General features: G+C 51.3%; 1 protein-coding gene across 1 annotated transcript; it reads right to left on the bottom strand.

The window, feature by feature from the left end:
- Positions 1-543: 543 nt before the first annotated feature.
- On the bottom strand, positions 544-9,492 carry LOC138372907 (proteoglycan 4-like). Its single transcript, XM_069338582.1, has 2 exons — positions 9,448-9,492; positions 544-2,946 (listed from the first exon to the last, which is right to left on the bottom strand). Exons 1-2 carry the CDS (start codon positions 9,490-9,492, stop codon positions 544-546), a joined length of 2,448 nt encoding a protein of 815 aa, XP_069194683.1.
- Between the last annotated feature and the right edge of the window lie 2,212 nt (positions 9,493-11,704).

Raw genomic sequence — 11,704 nt, 5'->3', positions numbered from 1 at the left:
CACTCCCCCACGCCCACCACCCACTCCCCCACGCCCACCACCCACTCCCCCACACCCACCACCCACTCCCCCACGCTCACCACCCACTCCCCCACGCCCACCACCCACTCCCCCACGCCCACCACCCACTCCCCCACGTCCACCACCCACTCCCCCACGCCCACCACCCACTCCCCCACGCCCACCACCTACTCCCCCACGCCCACCACCCACTCCCCCACGCCCACCACCCACAATCCCCCGCACCTCAAGCACCCCAACATTTTATCTCAGTCTCTACCTATTAATCTAGATTTTCCGCATCTTCCATTTTCTTAACGCTGCTCTTCATCAGTGTCCGTTTTCTATACGTTACCCACTTCTTATCCCCCACACTTCCCATTTTCACCTCACAATAACACATTTTTTTAATTTTAAAATCCACTTCAACCCTTACACTGCCTAGCGTTTCAAGTCCTCCAGCACGGTATTAAAAAATATATTCACATTTCATATGGATCAATGGCGACGTGAGCAGTTTAAGGGTTAATGAGTGTTTGCCCTTCACCAACTTGACGACAGGATAAGGCTTGACGGCTTGACGGCTCTCAGCCCTGTCTTGGTGGGTCTCTTCCCTGTCTTGGTGGGTCTCTTCCCTGTCTTGGTGGGTCTCTTCCCTGTCTTGGTGGGTCTCTTCCCTGTCTTGGTGGGTCTCTTCCCTGTCTTGGTGGGTCTCTTCCCTGTCTTGGTGGGTCTCTTCCCTGTCTTGGTGGTTCTCAGCCCTGTCTTGATGGGTCTCAGCCCTGTCTTGGTGGGTCTCTTCCCTGTCTTGGTGGGTCTCAGCCCTGTCTTGGTGGGTCTCAGCCCTGTCTTGGTGGTTCTCAGCCCTGTCTTGATGGGTCTCTTCCCTGTCTTGGTGGGTCTCAGCCCTGTCTTGATGGGTCTCAGCCCTGTCTTGGTGGGTCTCAGCCCTGTCTTGATGGGTCTCAGCCCTGTCTTGGTGGGTCTCTTCCCTGTCTTGGTGGGTCTCAGCCCTGTCTTGATGGGTCTCAGCCCTGTCTTGGTGGGTCTCTTCCCTGTCTTGGTGGGTCTCAGCCCTGTCTTGGTGGGTCTCTTCCCTGTCTTGGTGGGTCTCTTCCCTGTCTTGGTGGGTCTCAGCCCTGTCTTGGTGGGTCTCAGCCCTGTCTTGGTGGGTCTCTTCCCTGTCTTGGTGGGTCTCAGCCCTGTCTTGGTGGGTCTCAGCCCTGTCTTGGTGGGTCTCAGCCCTGTCTTGGTGGGTCTCTTCCCTGTCTTGGTGGGTCTCAGCCCTGTCTTGGTGGGTCTCTTCCCTGTCTTGGTGGGTCTCAGCCCTGTCTTGATGGGTCTCAGCCCTGTCTTGGTGGGTCTCAGCCCTGTCTTGGCTGGTCTCTTCCCTGTCTTGGTGGGTCTCAGCCCTGTCTTGGTGGGTCTCAGCCCTGTCTTGGTGGGTCTCAGCCCTGTCTTGGTGGGTCTCAGCCCTGTCTTGGTGGGTCTCTTCCCTGTCTTGGTGGGTCTCTTCCCTGTCTTGGTGGGTCTCAGCCCTGTCTTGGTGGGTCTCAGCCCTGTCTTGGTGGGTCTCAGCCCTGTCTTGGTGGGTCTCAGCCCTGTCTTGGCTGGTCTCTTCCCTGTCTTGATGGGTCTCAGCCCTGTCTTGGTGGGTCTCAGCCCTGTCTTGATGGGTCTCAGCCCTGTCTTGGCTGGTCTCTTCCCTGTCTTGATGGGTCTCAGCCCTGTCTTGGCTGGTCTCTTCCCTGTCTTGGCTGGTCTCTTCCCTGTCTTGGTGGGTCTCAGCCCTGTCTTGGTGGGTCTCTTCCCTGTCTTGGTGGGTCTCTTCCCTGTCTTGGTGGGTCTCTTCCCTGTCTTGGTGGGTCTCAGCCCTGTCTTGGTGGGTCTCTTCCCTGTCTTGGTGGGTCTCAGCCCTGTCTTGATGGGTCTCAGCCCTGTCTTGGTGAGTCTCAGCCCTGTCTTGGCTGGTCTCTTCCCTGTCTTGGTGGGTCTCAGCCCTGTCTTGATGGGTCTCAGCCCTGTCTTGGTGAGTCTCAGCCCTGTCTTGGCTGGTCTCTTCCCTGTCTTGGCTGGTCTCTTCCCTGTCTTGATGGGTCTCAGCCCTGTCTTGGCTGGTCTCTTCCCTGTCTTGGCTGGTCTCTTCCCTGTCTTGGTGGGTCTCAGCCCTGTCTTGATGGGTCTCAGCCCTGTCTTGATGGGTCTCAGCCCTGTCTTGATGGGTCTCAGCCCTGTCTTGGCTGGTCTCTTCCCTGTCTTGATGGGTCTCAGCCCTGTCTTGGCTGGTCTCTTCCCTGTCTTGATGGGTCTCAGCCCTGTCTTGGTGGGTCTCAGCCCTGTCTTGGTGGGTCTCAGCCCTGTCTTGGTGGGTCTCAGCCCTGTCTTGATGGGTCTCAGCCCTGTCTTGGCTGGTCTCTTCCCTGTCTTGATGGGTCTCAGCCCTGTCTTGGCTGGTCTCTTCCCTGTCTTGGTGGGTCTCTTCCCTGTCTTGGTGGGTCTCTTCCCTGTCTTGGTGGGTCTCAGCCCTGTCTTGGTGGGTCTCAGCCCTGTCTTGGTGGGTCTCAGCCCTGTCTTGGCTGGTCTCTTCCCTGTCTTGGTGGGTCTCTTCCCTGTCTTGGTGGGTCTCTTCCCTGTCTTGGTGGGTCTCAGCCCTGTCTTGGTGGGTCTCAGCCCTGTCTTGATGGGTCTCAGCCCTGTCTTGGTGGGTCTCAGCCCTGTCTTGGCTGGTCTCTTCCCTGTCTTGATGGGTCTCAGCCCTGTCTTGGTGGGTCTCAGCCCTGTCTCGGTGGGTCTCAGCCCTGTCTTGGTGGGTCTCTTCTCTGCCTTGATGGGTCTCAGCCCTGTCTTGATGGGTCTCAGCCCTGTCTTGGAGGGTCTCTTCTCTGCCTTGATGGGTCTCAGCCCTGTCTTGATGGGTCTCAGCCCTGCCTTGATGGGGTCTCTTCTCTGCCTTGATGGGTCTCAGCCCTGCCTTGATGGGGTCTCAGCCCTGCCTTGATGGGTCTCAGCTCTGCCTTGATGTGGTCTCAGCCCTGCCTTGATGGGTCTCAGCCCTGCCTTGATGGGGTCTCAGCCCTGCCTTGATGGGTCTCAGCCCTGTCTTGATGGGTCTCAGCCCTGTCTTGATGGGTCTCAGCCCTGTCTTGGTGAGTCTCAGCCCTGTCTTGATGGGTCTTAGCCCTGTCTTGATGGGTCTCAGCCCTGCCTTGATGGGTCTCAGCCCTGCCTTGATGGGGTCTCAGCCCTGCCTTGATGGGTCTCAGCCCTGTCTTGATGGGTCTCAGCCCTGCCTTGATGGGGTCTCAGCCCTGTCTTGATGGGTCTCAGCCCTGCCTTGATGGGTCTCAGCCCTGTCTTGATGGGTCTCAGCCCTGCCTTGATGGGTCTCAGCCCTGTCTTGATGGGGTCTCATCCCTGTCTTGATGGGTCTCAGCTGTTACGTACTCCTAGCAGAATTCGTATATAAATTTAAAATAATTTTTTTTTTTGTTCTATTATATCAGTGCCTGTATATGTACACACATTGTGTTTTGTAAATTATCGTGTGGTGTGGCAGCGTCAGTGGAGACAGGAGCGCGGTTGCTTTGCACACGTCTATTACCTGTTTGATTCGGGAAGCTGGACCTGTTCAGTTGAGAGTTCCAGATGTCACTTTTATTTAGTTAGGTAATTGTTTATTTTCTGTAATTAAACAGGTGGCATTGTACTTATATATTTTGTAAGTAACTGTTATCTGTAATTTGCATTCTTGTGTGTTTTGAGAACAAGTGGTTGTTCAATTAGTTTTAAATATTAAAAAGTCCTTAGTTTCCATCCCTCATCCTGGGATGAGGCAGATGGGAGGTGAGAATTTGGGTGGCGACAGAGCGAGAGTTCAGTAGCTTCGGGGGACCAGGAAGAGTAACATGTGGGAGATAAGTCTGTTACTTCTTGTTGTGCCATATTTTATTATATTATATTAAGTGAAATGACAATACTTTGGTTTGTTGTATAAGTTAACTTTACCATCTGTGTTTTTATATTATACTGCCTTGAATATATATCTATATAATATTTTGTATCTATTCTTCAGTCCTAAAGGAAGAGTTTTATTTAGGTGCTCATTACTTATCAAGGGGTTATACTGGTGACCCGCTCTTGAGAACAGCAGTTTTCTCGTATCCCTAGACGTAATTAAAGCTTGGCTGCTGTAGGGTCACGAGCCGTAACGAACGATAGGTAACATCAGCCCTGCCTTGATGGGTCTCCTCCCTGCCTTGATGGGTCTCAGCCCTGCCTTGATGGGGTCTCAGCCCTGCCTTGATGGGTCTCAGCCCTGTCTTGATGGGGTCTCAGCCCTGTCTTGATGGGTCTCAGCCCTGCCTTGATGGGTCTCAGCCCTGTCTTGATGGGTCTCAGCCCTGTCTTGATGGTCTCCTCCCTGCCTTGATGGTCTCCTCCCTGTCTTGTTGGGTCTCTCCTCTGCCTTCAGAGTGAGGACAGAGAGCATGTGGCAGGAGTTAGTAAGGTAACTAGCCTCGGCCCCCTCCCCAGAGTCTATGCTCGTCCAAGGTGCGTCCCACCTCACCTAACTATCCTCAGGCTCTACTCGTCCCGTTTACATTTCTTTGCTGTTAACCCTTGTGTAGAGTAAGTGTTTTGGTTCAAGTGTTAACTATTTGTGTTTAGAGAACCTGAGTGGAACATTTAGTGAAATGCTCTGCGAACTTGGAGAGTGAGCCAAGTTAGCTAACATTCTGAAGGTACTGAGGTGTGAGTTACCTCTACGAGGCCGGGCTGCAGGTACTGAGGTGTGAGTTACCTCTACGAGGCCGGGCTGCAGGTACTGAGGTGTGAGTTACCTCTACGAGGCCGGGCTGCAGGTACTGAGGTGTGAGTTACCTCTACGAGGCCGGGCTACAGGTACTGAGGTGTGAGTTACCTCTACGAGGCCGGGCTACAGGTACTGAGGTGTGAGTTACCTCTACGAGGCCGGGCTGCAGGTACTGAGGTGTGAGTTACCTCTACGAGGCCGGGCTACAGGTACTGAGGTGTGAGTTACCTCTACGAGGCCGGGCTGCAGGTACTGAGGTGTGAGTTACCTCTACGAGGCCGGGCTGCAGGTACTGAGGTGTGAGTTACCTCTACGAGGCCGGGCTACAGGTACTGAGGTGTGAGTTACCTCTACGAGGCCGGGCTACAGGTACTGAGGTGTGAGTTACCTCTACGAGGCCGGGCTGGAGGTACTGAGGTGTGAGTTACCTCTACGAGGCCGGGCTGGAGGTACTGAGGTGTGAGCTACCTCTACGAGGCCGGGCTACAGGTACTGAGGTGTGAGTTACCTCTACGAGGCCGGGCTACAGGTACTGAGGTGTGAGTTACCTCTACGAGGCCGGGCTACAGGTACTGAGGTGTGAGTTACCTCTACGAGGCCGGGCTACAGGTACTGAGGTGTGAGTTACCTCTACGAGGCCGGGCTACAGGTACTGAGGTGTGAGTTACCTCTACGAGGCCGGCCTACAGGTACTGAGGTGTGAGTTACCTCTACGAGGCCGGGCTACAGGTACTGAGGTGTGAGTTACCTCTACGAGGCCGGGCTACAGGTACTGAGGTGTGAGTTACCTCTACGAGGCCGGGCTACAGGTACTGAGGTGTGAGTTACCTCTACGAAGCCGGGCTGGAGGTACTGAGGTGTGAGTTACCTCTACGAGGCCGGGCTGCAGGTACTCAATACCTCTCGCAACTATGTCATTACTGGAGTGTACACTTTCTGTGTAAAGTGAGAGAGAGAGAGAGAGAGAGAGAGAGAGAGAGAGAGAGAGAGAGAGAGAGAGAGAGAGAGAGAGAGAGAGAGAGAGAGAGAGAGAGAGAGAGAGAGACAGAGAGAGAAAGAGAGAGAGAGAGAGAGAGAGAGAGAGAGAGAGAGAGAGAGAGAGAGAGAGAGAGAGAGAGAGAGAGAGAGAGAGAGAGAGAGAGGGGGGGGGGGGTCACATTACAACCATCAATACACAGATCAATAATGGCGCCCATTGTGGCACATATTAACACCAGCACACACCTGGCAACATTCCACACCAGCACACACACCTGGCAACATTCCACACCAGCACACACACCTGGCAACATTCCACACAACAAAACACAATGTTCCACACATTTCACCACCAAAACGTTTAGGATAAACTATGTAAATATAATCCAACATGTTATCATTGTGTCAAACGTAATAAAATCATTTAACGTTCGGAGTAAAATACAATTCCCACAGTTGTATTTTAAGTGTCTGTTGGAAGTGAGGGACTTTCTGACGCTTCAAGTGTAAACACTTAGTGAGTGTTCCTGTTAAGTCAAAGTGTATTAATAATTACCTGATAAATGCCCATGGTGACGTCATTAATATTTTTCAATCAAGTTCCTGGTGACATCATTAATATCTTCCTGTCAAGTCCCTGGTGACGTCATTAGTATCTTCCAGTCGTCCCTGGTGACGTCATTAATATCTTCCTGTCAAGTCCCTGGTGACGTCATTAATATCTTACAGTCAAGTCTTTGGTGACGTCATTAATATCTTCCTGTCAAGTCCCTGGTGACGTCATTAATATCTTCCTGTCAAGTCCCTGGTGACGTCATTAATATCTTCCTGTCAAGTCCCTGGTGACGTCATTAATATCTTCCTGTCAAGTCCCTGGTGACGTCATTAATATCTTCCTGTCAAGTCTTTGGTGACGTCATTAGTATCTTCCAGTCGTCCCTGGTGACGTCATTAATATTTTTCAGTCAAGTCCCTGGTGACGTCATTAATATCTTCCTGTCAAGTCCCTGGTGACGTCATTAATATCTTACAGTCAAGTCTTTGGTGACGTCATTAATATCTTCCTGTCAAGTACCTGGTGACGTCATTAATATCTTCCAGTCAAGTTCCTGGTGACGTCATTAATATCTTCCAGTCAAGTTCCTGGTGACGTCATTAATATCCCAGTCAAGTCTGTGTTGACAGCATGAATCATCACCTGTCAAGTCTGTGTTGACAGCATGAATCATCACCTGTCAAGTCTGTGTTGACAGCATGAATCATCACCTGTCAAGTCTGTGTTGACAGCATGAATCATCACCTGTCAAGTCTGTGTTGACAGCATGAATCATCACCTGTCAAGTCTGTGTTGACAGCATGAATCACCACCTGTCAAGTCTGTGTTGACAGCATGAATCATCACCTGTCAAGTCTGTGTTGACAGCATGAATCATCACCTGTCAAGTCTGTGTTGACAGCATGAATCATCACCTGTCAAGTCTGTGTTGACAGCATGAATCATCACCTGTCAAGTCTGTGTTGACAGCATGAATCATCACCTGTCAAGTCTGTGTTGACAGCATGAATCATCACCTGTCAAGTCTGTGTTGACAGCATGAATCATCACCTGTCAAGTCTGTGTTGACAGCATGAATCACCACCTGTCAAGTCTGTGTTGACAGCATGAATCATCACCTGTCAAGTCTGTGTTGACAGCATGAATCATCACCTGTCAAGTCTGTGTTGACAGCATGAATCATCACCTGTCAAGTCTGTGTTGACAGCATGAATCATCACTTGTCAAGTCTGTGTTGACAGCATGAATCATCACCTGTCAAGTCTGTGTTGACAGCATGAATCATCACCTGTCAAGTCTGTGTTGACAGCATGAATCATCACCTGTCAAGTCTGTGTTGACAGCATGAATCATCACCTGTCAAGTCTGTGTTGACAGCATGAATCATCACCTGTCAAGTCTGTGTTGACAGCATGAATCATCACCTGTCAAGTCTGTGTTGACAGCATGAATCATCACCTGTCAAGTCTGTGTTGACAGCATGAATCATCAACTGTCAAGTCTGTGTTGACAGCATGAATCATCACCTGTCAAGTCTGTGTTGACAGCATGAATCATCAACTGTCAAGTCTGTGTTGACAGCATGAATCATCACCTGTCAAGTCTGTGTTGACAGCATGAATCATCACCTGTCAAGTCTGTGTTGACAGCATGAATCATCACCTGTCAAGTCTGTGTTGACAGCATGAATCATCACCTGTCAAGTCTGTGTTGACAGCATGAATCATCACCTGTCAAGTCTGACTGAATGTTTAAAACACAAAAAAACATTTACGATAAAAACAAAGAAACAAAACAAGTAAAATTTGTATATGAAAAATAACAAAAATATCTTGACTTTTAAAAGTGTCAATATGGGAATAATTTTTTCTCAGATTTGCTAAAAGCGATCAACTACCAGCGGTATATTTGGCCTACGGTGGGCTAGGCTGGGCTAGGCTGGGCTAGGCTGGGCTAGGCTGGGCTAGGCTGGGCTACGCTGGGCTAGGCTGGGCTACGCTGGGCTAGGCTGGGCTAGGCTGGGCTACGCTGGGCTAGGCTGGGCTAGGCTGGGCTAGGCTGGGCTAGGCTGGGCTAGGCTGGGCTAGGCTGGGCTAGGCTGGGCTAGGCTGGCCTAGGCTGGGCTAGGCTGGGCTAGGCTGGGTTAGGCTGGGCTAGGCTGGGCTACGCTGGGCTAGGCTGGGCTAGGCTGGGCTAGGCTGGGCTAGGCTGGCCTAGGCTGGGCTAGGCTGGGCTAGGCTGGGTTAGGCTGGGTTAGGCTGGGCTAGGCTGGGCTAGGCTGGGCTAGGCTGGGCTAGGCTGGGCTAGGCTGGGCTAGACTGGGCTAGGCTGGGCTAGGCTGGGCTAGGCTGGCCTAGGCTGGGCTAGGCTGGGCTAGGCTGGGTTAGGCTGGGCTAGGCTGGGCTAGGCTGGGCTAGGCTGGGCTAGGCTGGGCTAGGCTGGGCTACGCTGGGCTAGGCTGGGCTAGGCTGGCCTAGGCTGGGCTAGGCTGGGCTAGGCTGGGCTAGGCTGGGCTAGGCTGGGTTAGGCTGGGCTAGGCTGGGCTACGCTGGGCTAGGCTGGGCTAGGCTGGCCTAGGCTGGGCTAGGCTGGGCTAGGCTGGGCTAGGCTGGGCTAGGCTGGGCTACGCTGGGCTAGCCTGGGCTAGGCTGGGCTACGCTGGGCTAGGCTGGGCTAGGCTGGGCTAGGCTGGGCTAGGCTGGGCTAGGCTGGGCTAGGCTGGGCTAGGCTGGGCTGGGCTGGGCTAGGCTGGGCTACATTGAGCTAGGCTGGGCTAGGCTGGACTAGACTGGACTAGGCTGGGCTAGGCTGGGCTAGACTGGGCTAGGCTGGACTAAGCTAGACTGGTCATTTAGACTTAGATATTAAAGCTAAGCTAGGCAAAGCAAGGGTATTTTCTTAGGCTAGACTATTTAAACAAGAATAGAATATTTTATTAAAATATAATAGGCTATTTAGGCTAAGATAAAAGAAGATATTTATGCTAGCTAAAGTTATTTATTTAGTCGATATTTGGTTCTAGTCTCTCATATTTAGCCTGAAGACCTTAGGAGTCACTGCGCTCGGACACAGACAATGATATACTGTTCTATGCCAATACCTGCGACAGCTGTTCTTCATCTAATTTGTTCTCCCCACACAACATTTTCCCGGCATTTCCAAACATGCTCAAAAACTAATCAGATTTTTATTTCGCTATAAAAGGTATTTGGATTTACCAGTTATAAATGTACTATTTTTTCCGGTTTTAATAGAGTCCTTTGTATCTTGTCATTGAACAAGGCAATTTTTGTATAGAGTAAACCGCCCGGCACCTGTGTGGGGCCGGCACCTGTGTGGGGCCGGCACCTGTGTAGCCGTGCGGGTGCCAAGACAAATGGCCTCATAGACCAGGCACCCGCCTGAAGAGGCCCCTTTAAGCCGGACTGTGATAACAATAACTGGATAAATAGCTACCACGCAAAGGTAATCCACAGGTTAATGACATTAGCTTACATTACCTAAATGGTTTAAATTCCATATGTATATTGTTACATAAGCCTATACATACTGCATTATACATAATTGTAAACAAGTCTCCCGTGAGAACAGCTTGTTATACTATACACTAACGCATACACCAATGCTTAAGACTGATTAAAACGGAATACACATCAACATTTTCACTTCAGAGGTCCTGAGAATCGCATGGAGGTTGGTATCAAGATATTTAAAGGTGTCACTTAGGCCGAAACAGACTGGCCTATGACACTCCCACACCACGATGTTTCATCATGGATCAGTGGGGAAGGACAGACCTAAGCTCCTGGCCTCCAACCTGAAACAACATTCTCTTTAATAGATATATTTACTTCTCAAAAGAGTCAGGAGCCCCAGAAGCAGTATGATCGTATCCTCACACCTTACTATGAGGAGTGTGTTAACATAATTAGCGAGTACGCGCTTACATAACACTCTTAACGTAACACTTCCGTCTCATTAGAGCACTCGAGGACGATATCTCCTCTCTTATGTCTCTATTACATTGAGATATATCAAAGTGTATTGAACAAAATAATAACATCCTGTAACAGGGGGAAGATCAAGACTATGTTGTAACACGACCAACACCCTGGTGTAACCCGACCAACACCCTGGTGTAACAGACCAAGACCCAGGTGTAACAGACCAACACCCTGGTGTAACACGACCAACACCCTGGTGTAACAAGACCAACACCCTGGTGTAACACGACCAACACCCAGGTGTAACACGACCAACACCCAGGTGTAACACGACCAACACCCTGGTGTAACACGACCAACACCCTGGTGTAACACGACCAACACCCTGGTGTAACACGACCAACACCCTGGTGTAACACGACCAACACCCAGGTGTAACAGACCAACACCCTGGTGTAACACGACCAACACCCAGGTGTAACAGACCAACACCCTGGTGTAACACGACCAACACCCTGGTGTAACAAGACCAACACCCTGGTGTAACACGACCAACACCCTGGTGTAACACGACCAACACCCAGGTGTAACAGACCAACACCCAGGTGTAACAGACCAACACCCTGGTGTAACACGACCAACACCCTGGTGTAACAAGACCAACACCCTGGTGTAACACGACCAACACCCTGGTGTAACACGACCAACACCCAGGTGTAACACGACCAACACCCTGGTGTAACACGACCAACACCCTGGTGTAACACCAACACCCTGGTGTAACACGACCAACACCCTGGTGTAACACGACCAACACCCAGGTGTAACAGACCAACACCCTGGTGTAACACGACCAACACCCTGGTGTAACACGACCAACACCCTGGTGTAACACGACCAACACCCTGGTGTAACAAGACCAACACCCAGGTGTAACACGACCAACACCCTGGTGTAACACGACCAACACCCTGGTGTAACACGACCAACACCCAGGTGTAACACGACCAACACCCTGGTGTAACACGACCAACACCCAGGTGTAACACGACCAACACCCTGGTGTAACACGACCAACACCCTGGTGTAACAGACCAACACCCTGGTGTAACAGACCAACACCCTGGTGTAACACGACCAACACCCTGGTGTAACACGACCAACACCCAGGTGTAACACGACCAACACCCTGGTGTAACACGACCAACACCCAGGTGTAACACGACCAACACCCTGGTGTAACACGACCAACACCCTGGTGTAACACGACCAACACCCTGGTGTAACACGACCAACACCCTGGTGTAACAAGACCAACACCCTGGTGTAACACGACCAACACCCAGGTGTAACAGACCAACACCCTGGTGTAACAGACCAACACCCTGGTGTAACAGACCAACACCCTGGTGT

This window comes from Procambarus clarkii, chromosome 40 (genome assembly GCF_040958095.1).
Source record: "Procambarus clarkii isolate CNS0578487 chromosome 40, FALCON_Pclarkii_2.0, whole genome shotgun sequence".
NCBI classification, from domain to species: domain Eukaryota; kingdom Metazoa; phylum Arthropoda; class Malacostraca; order Decapoda; family Cambaridae; genus Procambarus; species Procambarus clarkii.
This window is presented reverse-complemented; position numbering and strand designations above follow the sequence as displayed.